The 18085-nt window shown below is 46.8% G+C and overlaps 1 protein-coding gene across 2 annotated transcripts in view; it reads left to right on the forward strand.

The window, feature by feature from the left end:
- Nucleotides 1–9951: 9951 nt before the first annotated feature.
- Stxbp1 (syntaxin binding protein 1) overlaps nucleotides 9952–18085 on the forward strand; it is a 61137-nt gene continuing 53003 nt past the window's right edge. The window contains exon 1 of one of the 2 annotated variants that reach the window (XM_032902722.1): nucleotides 9952–10132. In XM_032902722.1, the coding sequence (XP_032758613.1) occupies nucleotides 10096–10132 (37 nt within the window). In that variant the 5' untranslated portion in view covers nucleotides 9952–10095. The remainder of the gene's footprint in view (nucleotides 10133–18085) is intronic. The other variant, XM_032902723.1, reaches the window with a different exon arrangement.

Consider the following 18085-nt stretch of genomic DNA (forward strand, 5'->3'; position numbering starts at 1 on the left):
GAGAGGCTGTTTTCTGCAATCTCAACTTACACGTAGGGGAGCAGCTGTCTAGCCAGCCTAAATCAAGCTTGCTTGATTAAACAGTTGTGGAACTGTTCCCCCCTCCCAACATAGTCTTAGGAGGAATATGACCCTTTGATATGTTGTGTTGTCCCCAAGTGGCATCAACATTTTACTTTTATTTTTTTTACAGAATTATTTATTTTATATGTTATATATAATATACACTGTAGCTGTCTTCAGACGCACCAGAAGAGGGCATTGGATCTCATTACAGATGGTTGTAAGCCACCATGTGGTTGTTGGGATTTGAACTCGGGACCTCTGGAAGAGCAGTCAGTACTCTTAACCGCTGAGCCATCTCTCTAGCCCTGGCATCAACATTTTAATCTGAAGTACAGGACTGGGGAATCTTGAAAATGTTTCCACTGCAGAAACTAGAGAAATGGCCCAGCAATTAAAATCAGTTACTCGTCTCCCTCCTTCCTCTCCCTCTCCCTCTCCCTCTCCCTTTCCCTCTGTTTCCATTTTTTTGAGACAGGGTTTCTCTGGGTAGCCTTGGCTGCCTTGTCTGTCCTGGAACTCACTCTGTAGACCAGGCTGGCCTTGGCCTTGAACTCACAGAGCCTGCCTCTACCTCCTGAGTCCTAGGATCAAAGGCATGTACAACCACCTGGTTACTTTTTTTTTGTTGTTGTTGTTGTTGTTTTGTTTTGTTTTTTTCCGGAGCTGGGGACCGAACCCAGGGCCTTGCACTTGCTAGGCAAGCGCTCTACCACTGAGCTAAATCCCCAACCCCCTGGTTACTGGTTTTGCAGGGAACTTTGAAGTTGGTTCCCAGTGCCTACACCACACGGCTCATGCTCACTTGTAACTCCAGATGCAGGGGATCTGTAACTTTACTTTCTTCAAATCCTAATCTTTTTTTTTTTTTTTTTTTTTTTCGAGCTGGGGACCAACCAGGGCCTTTGCGCTTGCTAGGCAAGCACTCTACCACTGAGCTAAATCCCCAACCCCAAATCCTAATCTTAATGATGGGTCTTAAGTGCTTTAACCTCCCTTTAGCTCACTACCCACAAGAGGTAGTGGGAAAGAAAGGATACAGGGGGAGTGGGCCTGTTTAGAAAGGTTCTTTGGGGCAACCCCACCTGTGTTGTCTGGAAATCGGCAGTTCAGCTCACAGGTCAGCAGCTAGCAGCAGCTCAATCCACTCACAAACACTTCATGGACACACCAGCAGTCCAGTTCGGTAGAGTTAGGACAGCAAACAGGAGTCAGCAGTGGTGACACTACCTAGCAGAGACAGCCAGGCCTCAGCCTTGGAGGCTTGAGTCAGCAAGGGGGACCTGGATGAATGCCAGGAGAAGTTCTAGGTTATACCTCTGTCAGGGAAGCGAAGGTCAATGAAGACTGGAGACCTAAGAGCGTTGCACAGCTAGATGTACCAGTAAGCCAAGCTCAGCCTCTGTCACCCCATCAAGTCCCGTTTATACCCTCCAAACATCTCGTGTCCTCCACTGGTCTTGCCTCAGCGTGTGCCTCTTCTCTCAGCTGACATCACTCTGCCAATCAGCCCGAGTCCCGAGAAGCAGCGATGAACTGTAGCACGACACCAGAAGTTTCTTGGTGCGTTTCTCTCTATGGAGTCCTGACAAATCCAGCTCAATTAAACATTGCAAGGAAGACCAATACATGCATGTTGTTAGCAAAGAATCTTTCATCACCTGTCCTTTCACGTGTTTGCTTCAGCAGAACATCCTCTCTCCTGTGTCTGCTTCAGCGAAACACTCCTTCATGTGTTTGCCCCAGCAAAACACCATCCAACCGACTTTCCAAAGAACCCTTAAGTTTCCACTTCGTGGATCCAGTACCTGTGGGCTCTGTGGGCACCTATACTCACATGCACACAGCCACACACAGACAGATACCCACATACATATAATTAAATGCCTTTTTTTTTTAAATCTCATTGCAAAGACTGAATATAGTGGCCCACCCTGATAGTCCTGGCACTTGGGAGTTGAGGGAAGGAAACTCCAGAGTTCAAGTTCATCCTTACTGCATAGAAAGTTCAAGTCCAGTCCTTGGGAGCAGGAGACCCTGCCACCTGCCCTCTACCCATCTATTGCCACACTGAAACACCCAGAGGTGGTGTATAACTTCTTCTACAGTCTGCCCGGGTCCCAGTGTGGACTGTTCCCCTGGGCAAAGCACAGCTGCTCCCATTCATGCTGTGGTTCACATCTACTTGTCTTCTGCAGTCTTTCCATTGTAAGAGTTACACACACACACACACACACACACACACACACACGGCGAGGCGAGGGAGGGAGCTTGTAAGCTAGCTTGAGGACAAGGTCCCAGACTCAAGTGGTCCAGGTCCAGCTCTTCTCTTCGGGTCTCTGTGTGTACGGATGAGACATGACAAGGCAGAGACATCTTTTTCCTTCTTTTAAAGAAACAGGGCTGGAGAGATGGCTCAGTGGTTAAGAACACTGGTTGCTCGTCCAGAGGTCCTGAGTTCAAATCCCAGCAACCACATGGTGGCTCACAGCCATCTGTAATGAGATCTGATGCCTACTTCTGGTGTGTCTTAAGATAGCTTACAGTGGGGGTTGGGGATTTAGCTCAGTGGTAGAGCGCTTGCCTAGGAAGCTCAAGGCCCTGGGTTTGGTCCCCAGCTCCAAAAAAAAGAACCAAAAAAAAAAAAAATAGCTTACAGTGTACTGATATATAATAAATAAATAATTTTTTTTTCCTTTTCTTTTTTTCGGAGCTGGGGACCGAACCCAGGGCCTTGCACTTGCTAGGCAAGCGCTCTACCACTGAACTAAATCCCCAACCCCAATAAATAAATTTAAAAAAAAAAGATTTTTGCCCAGTGGTGGTGGCACATGCCTCCTTTAGTCCCATCACTCAGGAGGCAGAGGCAGGAGGATCTCTGAGTTCAAGACCAGCCTAGTCTATTAGAGCAAGTTCTATGACAGCCAGGACTTCACAGAGAAACCATATCTTTTAAAAAAAAGCCTCAAAATTATTTATGTGTATGTGTCTGAGTGTATTCATATGTCCCATATACATGAAGGAGTCAGAGGAGGTTGGAAGAGTCATCGGATCACCTGGAACTGGGGTTCGAGGGTTGTGGGCTGAGGTGTGGTTGCTTGGAATCAAACCCGGGCCTTCTGAAAGAGTAGCCTGTGTTCTTAACTGCTGGGCCATGTCTCCAGCCCTCTCCTGTAGATAGATTGTTCCTGGGCCAAAGAGATGGCTCAGTGGGTCAAGGCATTTACAGCCACACTAGCCAACCTGTTTGATAGCTTGTTCTCGACTCACACAAACAAGTCTCTGAACTCTACAAGCACACACACACACACACACACACACGAATAACCTTTATTATTTATTTATTTATTTATTTATTTATTTATTTATTTATTTATTTATTTATTTAAGAAAATGTCCCTAAAACAGTGCAGGGAATGGGGAATGTAATGGCCCAACAGTCAGAGGGAGAGGGTGGGGTAGGCATAGAAGAACGCAGCCAGAACGCAGCGGTGATGCAGTTTTGAAGGAGAGTGAGGCAGGAGTGAGGTCCCAGGTGGCGGGAGAAGTGGCCCACACTCTGCCCTCAGGGATTGATCTATATATATCACCGCACCCATTTGCTACCAGTTGCTATTTACTGTCTAATTCACCCCATTCGTGTTTCTTGCTAAGGTGTTTTCTTACCCTGGGCTCCTCCTGGCAGCTCCTTTGTAAACTGTCCTCAGCCCCTACGTCTTTCTTCCTTTAACATCCTGTTTACCTGCCCAGCTCTCCCCGTCACGTGACCTGAGCGTAACTCCTGGGATTGTTCCCACGCCTGCCGCAGGTCTGCAGCGGGCTCTGCAGAGGCTGCGGGCCACGCATGCGTAACTGTAAGCGCACCTGCGCCTCTGCTGGCCAGGGAAGCCAGACCTAAGCATCCTGCCGCATCAACCCGGTCTGGTCATAGAGTTAAGGTGGAGCGATGGACAATGAACCTGATTGGGTTCAAATTCCCAAGGTGATCTGGTTCTTGTCGCTGATACGCGCACAACAAGCTGCCCACATAGCCAAACCTCTCCTCTGCCATGGACTGCGTCTTGGGCTCTGCAGTTCTCTACTGGGCACCAGGAAGTGAGGGCTAGCGGGGAGTTACTGGTCTGCACTAACAGCCTTATGACCTTAGCCCGGTGACTGGACCTTGGCATGCCCTAAGAAAATAATAGTATCACCGATTTAATGGAGTAGGAGAAAGGGTCCAATGAAAATTACTGAGTATTCTGTGATGTCTCAGCCAAGGCAGGAAGGATACAGACAGCTCACTTATAATCCCAGAACTCGAGAGGCTGGGGATTATTGCAAGTTTGAAGCTAGCCTGGGGTTATCTAGGAAGATTCTGTCTCAACACCCTCCCTCTCTAAGTATAGCATGAGTGATGTCTGCCTGGGAGAGACTTTAAACTGTTGGTCATTGCCCTGTATCCTCAGAGCTACCCTGAGAGAGAAGCTCCACAGATGGGGAAACCAAGGTTCAGAGATGTCAAGAAGCCTGGTGCCAGGGGATGGATTTCCACATTCAGTGTGATCTCAAAGTCAGGGTCTTTATTTTTCTGATAGGATTTCATTTAAGTTCAGTCTGCCCTTGAACTTGCTACTTAGCCAAGGATGAAGAAAGGTCATCTTAGACTCTTCACCTCTTCCCCTCCTTTGCTTCCAGCTCCCAGGTGCCAGGTTTATAGGCACCAGCGTCCACCAAAGTCAGGCTCTGTGGTGGGTTCACGGCCTCTTTGAACTATTTTTTTTTTTTTTTAAACTAGCATCCATTCTGACTTTAGTCACCAACAGGGAACACCCAGGTACATGCACCTGTAGAAACCATCTTTTTCTGGTCCTTGCCTCTGCTGAAAATAAGGAGCTGCTATATTTGCTATGATCTTTGAGGAGTTTCCTTGTGCAGAGATCCCACACCCTCTGAAAGACCCTCTCATTGCAGCAGGCCCACTCCTAGAGCTCTGCCTGCCAACCCGGCCCTCAGGTTCTCCGATGGAATCACAACAGACCCTCTTTCCCGAGATAGGCTACATTCTTTTCTGATGGTGGGTTTTGCACCTGCTGTGTGTTTGACGGGATGCTCTCCCACCCGTCCTTGCTACTTTTTGCCCCTTAGGTTCCGGGAGCCCACTCTGACTGTAGCCCAGCCAGTTCTTGGGTCAGGTGCCCTGTTGGTGACTTTTACAGCCCCCTTTCCTGTTTCAGCACTTTCCAGCAGGTGTGATTCCCCTACTACCATCTGTCAGACCCTCAAGGGCAGGAACCATTCCCTAGAGCACGTGGGCTGGACATCTGGTGCCACTCTGTTAACCTTTACTGGCCCACTGGATGAATGGCAGTCCAGCCCTCAACATCCCAACTCCTTAACAAGAAGCGATTCCTCAAGCTTCTAATTCATATTTCTGGGGTTGGGGATTTAGCTTAGTGGTAGAGCGCTTGCCTAGGAAGCGCAAGGCCCTGGGTTCGGTCCCCAGCTCCGAAAAAAAAAAAAAAAAAAAAAAAAAGAACTAATTCATATTTCTGTGGTAGATGCATGAACTGTGGAGTCTCTGTCGATACATGCCAGCTGCTTAAGGAAGGAGCATGTGGTATCACAACTCTACCTAGGGTTCCCTCACATTCACACACACTAGTGTCTTCTCCAGATGTACCCAGAATCTACCAATGCGTTGCATTCTGTAAGCCAAGGCAGAACTGAGACGTGGAGAGACGACATAATTGTACCTTCTGTCTAGGAAGGAAGCAAAAGGTCCTTTGGGTGCAGTCTGGAGTAGATAGAGGCCAGATGTCTGGGCTCCTTTTCCTGTTCTTGTGATAAACATCCTGATAAGAGTACTTTAAGGAAGAAAACATTTATTTGGGGTTTACCGTTGAAGGACGAGTCCATTATGCAAGGTAGGAATGAAGGTAGGAACTTGAGATGGCCCCAGTCACGTTGTGCCCACGGTCAGCAAGCAGAAAGCAATGCCTGTTTGCACTCAGCTCACAGCCTAGGGAATGATACCAACCACTGTGGGTGGGTCTTCCCACCTCAATTAGCCTAATCACAACTACTTCCCATGGGTAAGCCCAGAGACTAACCTAATCACAGGAACCCCTAGAAGGCATGCCTTATTGATCCCAGATCCTGTCAACACTTATTTATCACAGGAGAATGCTGTCAAATCTTCTCACCCTGGTGCTGGTGGCTCGAACTAGGACATACGGTGTTTTAAGTCCCACCACAATTCACTTCACGACAAGGAAAATTCTTCCTTAGGCTTTTGCTTCTTTTCTTGTTGTATAGTATAAAACCGTAGCTCAGAATTCAAATTGTTATAGAATTGTATTTCTAGGGGGGTAGGGCTAAGCTTAGTTGGTAGATTGATCGCAGGACATAAAGCAGGCATGGAGGGGTTGGGGATTTAACTCAGTGGTAGAGCGCTTGCCTAGCACGCCCAAGGCCCTGGGTTCGGTCCTCAGCTCCGGAAAAAAAAAGGAAAAAAAATAAATCAGGCATAGTGGTACACACCTAGATTCTCTGCTTGTGAGAGGTGATAACAGGAGAACGAGGGATTGAAGGTCATCCTGAGCTACATATCAAGTTTAAGACCAGCCTGAGCTACATGGGCTCCTGTCTCAAATAATAACTATCACATACGTGCCTGGGGCCTGGGGAGCGGTGGTGGCGCTGCCTTCAATCCCAGCACTTGGAAGCAGAGACAAGCTCGTCTCTGAGTTTGAGGCCAGCCTGGTGTATAGAATGTGTTCTAGGACAGTCAGGGCCACACAGAGAAACCCTGTCTCCAAAAAAAAAAAAAACAAAAAACAAAAAACAAAAAAACCAAAACCAAACCAAACCAAACCAAAACCAATAAAAACCAAGAAACAAAACAAAAACAAATTATCACAGAATATGAATAAATAAAGCCAGGCATAGTGAACATTTTTAATCCCAGCACCCAGGAGGCAGAAGCAGGTGCATTTCTGCAAATTCTAGACCAACCAGGGCTACATAGTAAGACCCTGTCTAAATAAATAGGCACATTGATAGATTAAACAAACAAACAAACAAATGCATTTGTTTTAAAAAATACTTGAATTACTACTTGGTCACTACTCAATACAGCCTCTCTGAATCTCATGGTCCCCGTTTGTAAAATAATCATTTGATTTCTGAATGATATGCAGAAATGATGTGCACAGGGCTGTTCACAAGCATGGGGTATTTATGGACTTCATGCCTAAATCTCCTGTCCTTTGTGATTTGTTTAAAGAGTGCTCGCCATGGTATGTGGTCAGAGAACAACTTTGTGGACTCTGTTCTCTTCTCTATGTGGGCTCCAGTGACTGACCTCAGTTATCAGCTTTCCTAGGAATGCCTTTACTCACTGAGCCATACTTTGTAACCCATTTGTTTCAGGTTTTTGAGACAGGAGATTACCATGTAGCCCAGGCTGGCCTAAATTCACAGACAGTCTCCCACGGGTTGGAGAGATGGCTCAGTGGTTATAGTTATGACTGTCAACTGCTCTTCCAGAGGTCCTGAATTCAATTCCCAGCAACCACATGGTGGCTCACGACCACCTGTAATGGGGTTCGATGCCCTCTTCTGTGTGTCTGAAGACAGCGACAGTGTACTCATGTACATAAAATAAATAAATCTTTAAAAAAAAAAAAAAAAAAAGAAGGGTTGGGGATTTAGCTCAGGGGAGAGAGGGAGGGAGCGGAGGAAGGAAGGAAGGAAGGAAGAAAAAAAAAAAAAAAGAAAACAAAAGAAAGAAAGAAAGAAAGAAAGAAAATCTCTTGCCTTAAGAAAAAAAAAGCTGGTTTACAAAAGCATGTCTAGCACTCCTTTATGATTAAAAAATTAATTTGGGGTTGGGGATTTAGCTCAAAGAGCGCTTGCCTAGGAAGCGCAAGGCCCTGGGTTCGGAAAAAAAAAAAAAAAAAAAAAAAAAAAAAAAAAAAAAAAAAAAAGTAGATGCAAAAATTAATTTGTTATTCCAGATATGTGAGTGTGATGTGTGTATGTCTACGCTCTATGACACTCATGTAGAAATCAGACAATTTTAGGGAGTTGTTCCAGAGAACTGCTGTAAAGGTTTTATTATATTTACCTAATGTGTGGTATCAAGCACTACTGTGCGTGTGTGGGGGCCAGAGAACAGCCTGTAAGGAGTCTGTTTGCTTCTTGCACTAAGTGGATTCTGGGGACCCTGCTTAGGTTGTAAGACCAGATGACAAGTGCCTCTACCTGCTGAGCCATCTTAATAGCCCTTCCTTTGTGGGTTTGTTGTCATTTTGTTTTGTGTTTTTGGAAACTGGGTATTTGTACTCTGGCTGACCTGAAACTCATGATATAGACCAGGCTGGCCAGGAACTCACGGAACCTTTCCTGCCTCTGCCACCCAAGTGCTGGGATTAAAGGTCTGTGTGCTCCACCCTCCGTTGTGCTTCTTTCTTATTTGTTTGTTCACACAGTGTTTTTCTGTGTAGTCTTGGCTACCCTGGAACTTGATCTATAGACCAGGCTGTTCTGAAACTTGCTCTGTAGATCAGACTGGCCTCAAACTCAGGCACCCTCCTATTTCTCTGTCTTCTGAGTGCTGGGACTAAGGATATGTGCTACCACACCTCGCTCCTTTGTGATTTTTCTTTTTTAAAATGTTTTTAAAGAAGATTTATTTATGCATGTATTTTATGTATGAGGGTGTCTTGTTGGTATGTATGCACATCAGAAGAGGGCATTGAGTCCTATTAGACTACAGTCAAAGACAATTGTGAGTGAGCCGTCATGTAAATGCTAAGACTTTAACTCAGGACCTCTGGAAGAGTAGCCAGTGCTCTTAACCACTGAGCCATCTCTCCAGCCCTGTCCTTTGTGATTTTTTTTCCTTTTTTTTTTTTTTTCCCCGGAGCTGGGGACTGAACCCAGGGCCTTGCGCTTGCTAGACAAGCGTTCTACCACTGAGCTACATCCCCAACCCGTGATTTTTAATTATTATATTTTCCACCGTCAGGGATCAAAGCTGAGACCTTGCATATGACAAGCCAGCGCTCCACCACGGAGGTACATCTCCCACTCATGTTCTGTATTTCAAAAGCAATCTTCTTTAGTAACAAAGATGCCACAGTGAAAACCGGTATGTGACCATGTAGACTGCAAGAAGGAGATGCTGAGTCGAGAGTTGACTCTATAGTATTTCTTAATTAGATTTGGATCTTGGAAACTACTGGATTTGTATCGTGTCTTGTGCACGAGTGCAGGCCCCGTGTACAGAATATAAGCTTATCCATAGTAATGGGAGAACAATATTCATTAGTGAATGATAACACAACAGCAAGCACAATGGTGTTTGATTTTGCACCTGAAAATGAAGATTAGAAACGACGCTATTATTGCGCGAATTTAGTAAAATGATACCTGAAAGGTGCGTGACACAGAGCTTAGTGCTCCATCAATAATGGTAAACAGACCACAGAGACACAGGGTTAGTTTCAGTGTACCGTAAGCCTTATGTTGTGGCTGGGAATGGGAATGCAGTTCATAAGAATCTGCTCTCAGAGTTCTTTTTGTTGGCAGGAGAAAATGGAAGGCTCCAAAAACAGCAGAAAGAGCATCATAGCCTGGCTTTGGGGAGATTCCCATGGCCTGGGCGGCCAGTGCAGGGCAGATGAGGGGATTTTAGGACCCTGAGCCGGGGTCGCGGGCGTAAGGCGCAGGGGAGGGCGCTCCCGGAGACCGTCCGCATCTCGGAGGGCGGGGTCTCACGCCCGGGCTGCGCTTCTATTGGCGGAAGCGCGCGGGTGACGATGACGGTCGGCGCGAGGCCCCGCCCCTACAGCCCCGCCTCTCCGCGCGCGCCGGCCGCTCCACAGCCTCGCTCTGGCCCCAGTCGCGCCCCCGCGCGGAGTCCGCGCGTCAGTCGGTCCCGAGCGCGACTGCGGGGCGGCGGGCTGCAGACAGCGGGGCGCGCGGCCCGGGGGAGGCTACGGTGTCGCGGGAGGAGCATCGGAGCCCGGAGACTCGAAGAACGCCATGGCCCCCATTGGCCTCAAGGCGGTGGTCGGAGAGAGTAAGTGGCCTCCGGGTGCTGCCCCGGGGCCGGCGAAACCCGTTATTCAGGCGCCGCCCTCCCGGGAGGGAAGCCCCTCTGGCTTCCTGCGGCCAGCAGGCTTCCCTGACTCACGCTTCACCCAGATCCCCTCTTCACCTCGGTCCTCCAATCCCCAGACGCCTCCTCGGTCTCTATTCCTCCATCTCCTCTTCATCCCATCCCTCCTCCTCACACCTCGCCTTCATAAACATCCCGTTTTCCCTTTTACCTTCATCCCTTCACCTCCATCACGCCACCTCTCTTCCTTCATCCCATCCCGTCTCCTCTCTCTCTCTGTTCACCCTAGACCCCATCTCTCCCTCCCCCATCCGCCCCTTTATCCCCCACCAGCCCACCACCGTCCTCTGCAGCATCACCCTTCTGCAACCCAACTCTTCTCCCTCCAGACGTATTCCTTTCCTACCGTCTCCCTTCCTTGCCTTCTGCATTTCCACGGCTCTCAATTCCGCCCCCCCCCCGTTTTCTGTCTCCAATCCCTCCCTCTTTCCCACCCTCCCTCGTGAATCGTGACGAACGAAGCCTGGCCTGCGTCCTCCTCCCTCCCTGCCTCCTTCTCCCGGGAGCAGGGCGCTGTCCCCGGCTGCAGAGACCCACCTGGGAGAGGCTGGGCGCGCGCCGCCGGGGCCACTCCAGCCAGCTGGGGAGGGGACCCGGGGTTTTCCTGTGGAGCTGCTCCCGCAGGCTCTCTCCGCCTCCCCTTTCCGAAGCTGGACTTAAAGGGAAGGGTCTTAGCCGGGTCCCTTAGAAATCCCAAGGGAGAAGGGGAGCAGCTTCAGAGTGCCACGGGAGGAGTGGCCCCAGCCAGCGCCGCAGTCTGCAGTCTCGTTGCTTGTGGGACTCAGTCCTGGGCGTCGCTGCGGGGAAGATATGATTGTTTATGGGTTTGCATGAAAGGCACAGCGGACATGTTTAAATTTATTTTTTATTTATTTTTATAATGGATGGTGAGCGTCGAAGTGAGGGCGGGTTGTCAGTATTTAAAAATAAAGATGGGTGACCTAGGTAGAAAAACAGTGCCTCTTCAATATTTTGGCACGTCTTTACAATGAAAACGTGTGAGGACTGCTGTGGCTTTCGTTATCTCTTTTTAGAGTGAGAGAAAATGAAAGTGCCTTTTCCTGTAGGAGAGGTGGAAATTTACAGTTTCCCTTTTCAGTGATCTTCTTCTATGGTAGCTTCCTCCCCACCTCCCATCCCCCATCAAATGCAGCATAACTGTTGAGCGTCATAACTGTCTTCCCCTTATTCTTTTGGCTGGTATATGTGGGATACTCTAGCCATGCACAACCTTCCTGATGTAGTACACAAGAAGAAATTATTATAAAAACAAAAGCAAAGATCGACTTTTTTAAAAAAATGCTCACACTAGCACCCATGCTCTAAAGGTTACTTGAACTGTTTTCTGGGGAGAATCAGTGTTTACTGCAACTATCCATAGGGATTTTCTATCATCAACATCTTCATTTTTACCCATGGGAAAGCAATTGAGGCTTGGAGCAGTTAAATGACTTGCTGAAATCATTGTTAATTAATTTTTAAAAATCTAATATTCATTTCCTTGTAATTTAAGTAAAAATAACTCCCTTGCTCTCTGTGTACCCCCCTTTCAAGGGTTAGAGGTGTGGGATGGAATGTCATATTCCAGGTGTTATTTTTGAATATTACATTTGAAAGATGGAATACTTATAGAACCTCCCACAAGACAGTCTCTACAGTTCAGGCTGCTGACCCAGAAGGCACTATGTAACCTAGACTGGCATTAAATGTATCTTAATCCTCCTGCCTCAGCATCACAAATGCTGAAGATTATAGGTGTGAGCCACCAACTCCAGCTTATTCATTTATTCATTTTTTTTATTTGCGACAAGGTCTCACTTTACAGCCCTGGCAGCCTGGTACTTGCTACCCAAGTGCAGGTTGGCTTTGAATTTGTGGTAATCCTCCTGCCTTAGGCTATCAAAATGCTGGGGTTGCATGCTTGCTGCACCACCACACCCAGCTGACAAGTTTTTGCATCCTTTACCCAAGACCTTTTGATTATGTAGGTGGCACCATAACTTCTTGCTTCGCCTCTTTTAGAAGTAAGCATCAAGGGGCTGGGGATTTAGCTCAGTGGTAGAGCGCTTACCTAGGAAGCGCAAGGCCCTGGGTTCGGTCCCCAGCTCCGGAAAAAAAGAACCAAAAAAAAAAAAAAAAGAAGTAAGCATCAAGACTGGGGGGAAAAAAACCAGTATGCAATATGGCTGAAATTTCCTTTGAAACAAAATGAATCTGTGGTGTACAAAAATAAGCGCAATTTAAAAAAAAATTAGTGAATGTGTGAACAGGCTTCTATTCCTGTGACAATTGAGTTAGGCATGTGCTTTAGGAGAATACATCACTGAATACTATTTTAATGCTACCTTCTAGTTTTTGGTGGGGGTTTCAGCTTTGGCATTTTTCTCCAGAAATTAAGAATGAAATGAAGATTTTTTTTTTTTTATAGAAGCTTCTTATGATTTCAGAAATGTGGCTTTTTTTTTTTTTTTTTTTTTTTTTTGTTTTTTGTTTCTGATATAGCCCAGGTGTGCCTAGAGCTGGCAGGGACTTAGGAGAAGCTAAAACTGATCCTTCAGTTGCTGCCTCTGCAGCCTCCCACTACTGTCTCATCCTAAGCAGTGCTGGGGCTTGAACCTGGGAAGGGACGAGCCCGGGGGCCCCCCCCCCCACAAAAAAAAAAAAAAAAAAAAAAAAAAAAAAAAAAAAAAAAAAAAAAAAAGGGGGTGGGGGTTTAGCCAGGGGGAAGCCCTTACCCAGAAAAAAAAGGCCCCGGGTTCGGCCCCCACCCCAAAAAAAAAAAACCAAAAAAAAAAAAAAAAAAAAAAAACAAAAACAAAAAAACAACCACTGTACTAGTTTAAATGTCACCTTCCTTTTGATCTAAGTTAATATCCCCCATAGTCCCTGTCTTAGTTAGGGTTATTGCAGCTGTAGTGAAACACCATGACCAAAATTAACTTTGGGAGGAAAGGATTTATCCACATCACAGTTCATCAGTGAAGGAGGTCACTCAGGAGCTGATGCAGGCCGCTCAACCTGCTTTCTTGCAGAGCCCAGGGGTGGTCTCACCCACAATGGGCTGGGTCCTCCCACCATAATTTTATCAGTAATTTAGAAAATGCCCTACAAGTTTCCCTACAGCCCCATTTTACAGAGGCATTTTTCTTCACTGAGGCTCCCTCTCTGAAGCCTCTAGCTGTGTGACGTTGACATAAACCTAGCCAGCACAGTCACTGTCAGATTTTTTTTCATAAAGTAAAAAATTACTTTGTTCCTTTTTGTTTTGGGGGGAGGCCCACATCTGAATGCTGTGTCCATTTCGCAGATCAGTTCTCTGATAATGGGGTTCTGGGCCCGAAACTTGCAGCAACAGCTCATCTTTAACAGTTGATATCTATTTGCTGAGTGAACACATATCACTTAGGATAGGAATAAACATAAAGTAGATGTAGTTTTGAGCCCCTTAACTTCCCCCACAATCTTCCTCAGTCTACTTTAGAGCCTTGCACATGTGCAGTACCAGCCCCTTCTGGTCCCTTCTGAGTTGAGCTTCATTGGACAGCCCGTGGGCTGTAGGTGTGAGAAGAGGATCTGGGTTGACTTAGCTACTTATTCTACAGACATTTGTTTAGAGATTGCTAGGAACTATGGGCGTTTCAAAGCTGAAAGCCGAATGAATACCAAGCAAGCCTGGTGGCATATGCCTTTAGTTCAGGACTTGAGAGGCAGATTCCAGGCCAGCCAGGGATACTTAGTGAGACCCTGTCTTAAAACCAACCAACCCACGAACAAACCCCTAAAGCCAGAACAACAACAGAATGGGACTAGCCCTACGGTGTGGCAGTCAGTCCTCCAGAAGCTTTCTCTTCCCCAACACACTTTAGAACACACTCAGTGTGTTGCACTTGTCTATGTTGGCCTTGCCCAACTGGTTTGTAAGTTTCTTCAGGGCAGAGTAGGGGTCTTGTTCTTGGGTCTGTCCTCAGTGCGTGATTAAGGCTCTGACACACAGTTAACGTTGGACAAACAACCAATGAGAAAGAGAACAGGCCCAGTAACTAGAATTATGGAAGGACCCTGTGCCAGCTGGGACTGAGGGTTCTCGTGCCCTGTGCCAGCTTTATGCTGGGGAAGAACTCAGGTCCTCGTGCTTGTCGAGCAAGAGCCTTAGTAGCTGAGCTTCTCCCCGAATTTAAAGGGTCATTGTTTATTCACTTCAGGACTACAGCTTAGTTTTTAAGATTAAGCTTTTTATTTGAGTTGGGAATGTGCCACAGACCTGTGGAGGTAAGAAGGCTTTCAGGACCCTGAAAAAAGCCTTTCCTTTTATCACGTAGGTCTCAGGGATCAAACTCAGTTCAGGGTTGGCTGCAAATACCCGTATCCGCTGAGCCATCTTGCTGGCTCAGGGCAATGGCTTTTATTTTATTTTTATTTTTTAAAGATTCTATCTATCTATCTATCTATCTATCTATCTATCTATCTATCTATCTATCTATCTATCTATCTATCTATGGTTTGTTCAAGACAAACTGTCTTTGTATAGTTCTGGCTGTCTTGAAACTTGAACTTAGAGAGAGATCCCCCTGCCTCTGCCTCTCCTGTGCTGGGATTAAAGGTGTGCCTGCCACCACCGCCTGGCTAAGATTCGTTTTTATTCGTGTGTCTTTTGAGTGTGTAGGTGTCTATAGAATCCTGAGTGGGTGTCGGATCCAGTGGAGTTGGGAGTTACAGGTGGTTGTGAGACACTGGATGTACATGCAGGCTCTCTGGAAGATCCTGTCTAAACAGACAGACCGACAGACAAAAACAGATTCCTGATTTTCTCTTGCTATTTCCTATGGACAGTCTTTTCCCGCTCTTAGCTCCTGGCAACCACCAACTTTTCCCCATTCCCTGTAGTTTTGCCTCTTCCAGAATATCATAGCATATAGCTTTTTTGAGGCAGGATGTCACTGTGTCGCCCAGGCTGGCCTTGAACACAGAAATCTACCTGCCTCTGTCTCCCAAATACTGGGATCAAAGGTGTGCAGTACTATACCCAGCTCTTAAAATGTGATTTCTGTGGCTGGAGAGATGTCTCAGTTGGTAAAGTCCCTGCTGTTCAAGCTTGAGGACCTGAGTTCAGATCCCCAGCCCCAGGTGAAAGTGTCAGGTGTAGCGTGTGCACGCGCGTGTGTACTCGAGTGTGTACACACACACACTCGCGCGCACACTATATACAATTTTTAAAACTTGATTTCTTTCATCCAGAGTGGTTATAGTACATGCTGTCTATCTCAGCACTAGAGAGGCAGAGGCAGGAGGATTGCAGCAAGTTCTAGGCTACCATAAACTGCATGAAAAGTTCGAGGCCAGTCAGGACCATGTAGTAAGACCCTATCTCAACTCCCCTATCCTCCCTAAAAATGACGTCTTTTACATAGCATTTTAGTTGTGTGTGTGAGTGAGTGTGTGTGTGTGCATTTGTGTGTGTACACACACACACGCACATGTGTATGCACACACATACCATGGCACACATGTAGAAGTCCTGAATTGGTTTTCACCTTCTACTATGTGGGTCCTGGGAATCGAACTAGAGTCATCAGGCTTAGTGGCAAGCACCTTTACCCACTGACCCCCTTCAGTGGCACCTTTACCTGCTACAGAGCCTGCAGAGCAGCCGCACTGCCTCAAGGTGCCTGAGGGCTCCAGTTCTACAGTTCCAAGCCCAGGCTCCCTCTCTCCCGTCCCCTGCCCCTCCCTTCCCTCCTTCATCAGGATCTTTGTGTCGGTTTCAGGCTAAACTCAATTCCTAGGCTCACGTGTGCCTTCTACCTCTTCTCCTTCCCCTCCTTTGAATATTTTTAATAAAAATAATTCCTTGATATAATAATTGTGATTTTATGTCTTTTTTAGACATAAAAATTATTTTGAGTGATCTCACTGTGTCTTCCTTCCTAGTTTATTTTATTTTATTTTATTTATTATTATTTTCTTGTTTAACTTTGAGATCGTGTCTCACTGTATAGTTCACGCTGGCCTGGAACTCATAGTAGTCCTCCTGCCTTGGTTTCCTTACTGCTGAGTTTATAAGTTTGTGCCACCACACCCAGCTATGGTGTTTATTTCTTTTCTCTTCTTTTTTTTCCTTCCTTCCTTCCTTTCCTTCCTTCCTTCCTTCTCTCTCTCTCTCTCTCTCTCTCTCTCTCTCTCTCTCTCTCTCTCTCTCTCGTTTTGAGACAAGGTTTCTCAGTGTAAATAGTCCTAGCTGTCCTAAACTCGATTTGTAGACTAGACTGGCCTCGAACTCGCAGAGATCCACCTGTTTCTGCCTCCCAAGTGATCAAAGGCATGGGCTACTACGCCCATTTTTTTTTTTTTTTTTGTTTTTGTTTTTTTGTTTTTTGTTTTTGTTTTTTGTTTTTGGTGTTTATTTCTAGATATAGTTCTATTTTGAACAGGTTGTCACCTTTGACGTGGTTTACAATTTAAATTGGGGCAAATTTTCCTAAGCGGTGGTTTAGGGTCCAAGTAGCATCCCTGTTGTCTTCATCAGTTGTGAGAGGACTTGCATCTGCCCTGTATCCAACAAGGGCTTACTGTGTTGGCCATACATTAAAAAGGTGTCTCTCTGACTTTTTTTGGGGGGGAGGGACACACAACACCTCTGAGGCAAACAGGAGTTTAGCATCTAATGAAGTATTTTTTCTTTAGTGAATTGGTCAGGCCAACTTTTATAGTTACCTCTGTCAATCCAGCAGCGCTAAATTGTGAGCTGTGGTCCTGTGCTCGCCCTAGGAGGACTGTCTCAGGAATGCCAGCTTTGAGGCCAATCAGCGGGCCGCAGCTCTTCCTAAGGGTGCTTGGCTAGGGGTTAAGCACAGTGAAGTGCTCCTGAGAATGCTAAGTCCAGGATGGGTCTTTATTGTAAGCATCCTCAATGCTTTCCTCCGAGGAGTCGAAGCTGTTAAGAGCAGGCCATTGGTAGCTAGCTAGTACACCCTTCCCCTGTGAACTGTCGATCAGCCTCTCAGCAGCCAACCAGACTCTCATCACCGCAGCTCAGCTGCTTTGAACATTCACAGAAACTTGAGAAAACTACCTCAGGAGGCTTTGCTTTAGTCACAGCTTCCCCACACAACTTGGAAGGATGAGCAAGAAAGAGTCTCTGTTACCACAAGCCTCTGTGAACTCTCCATGACCCTGTGTGAGCTGCTCTCATTTAGGGTTGGAAGGGCGCCTGGTTGTGAAGGTACAGGTTCAAACTAGTCTCCAGAAGTCAATCTTTCCATGGTGGCCTTTGGAGATGTCAGAAAACTCAAGGGCAGTGGAACACCTGAGTTCACTCAGCGGCCCCCAGGGGATCTGGAACCCAATGCCTTTGTTCCTTCAGCCACACTATAGACTATAGTCTGTTGGTACTAGAAGCTGTGCATCAAGGTGATGGATGCAGAAACCTGGTCTTCCTGCCTTGGCTCCACAGTGCTGGGACTATAGGCCCATATTACCAGGCCCAGCTAGATCTGGTTCTTGTGGGTCCACATAGCACAGCAGTGACCTGCCCTGGCCAGGACTCTGGATAATGTGGGATCCCCAGGAAACAAGTGAGGACAAGGAGATCTGTAAAAGGGAAGGCTAGCCGTGAAGACGGTGGTCTCAGTGGGGCCTCAGAAAGGCAAGCAGAAGAAGGCTGAGGTTGGCAAGGAAGAGGGATCCAGTATAGTTTAGCTGGGCATGGGAGGACAGAGAAGCTGGGGGGTGCTGGATTTCTTAGCCCTGTGCGTGTTAAAGTTCTTCTTGTGTTTATTTTTGTGGTGGAAAGGAGCGTGAATGTCCACAGTATATCCGTGGAGGTTAGACGACGACCTGTGGGGGCTGGTTTTCTGC

Source organism: Rattus rattus, chromosome 5 (assembly GCF_011064425.1).
Source record: "Rattus rattus isolate New Zealand chromosome 5, Rrattus_CSIRO_v1, whole genome shotgun sequence".
In the NCBI taxonomy this organism is placed as follows: domain Eukaryota; kingdom Metazoa; phylum Chordata; class Mammalia; order Rodentia; family Muridae; genus Rattus; species Rattus rattus.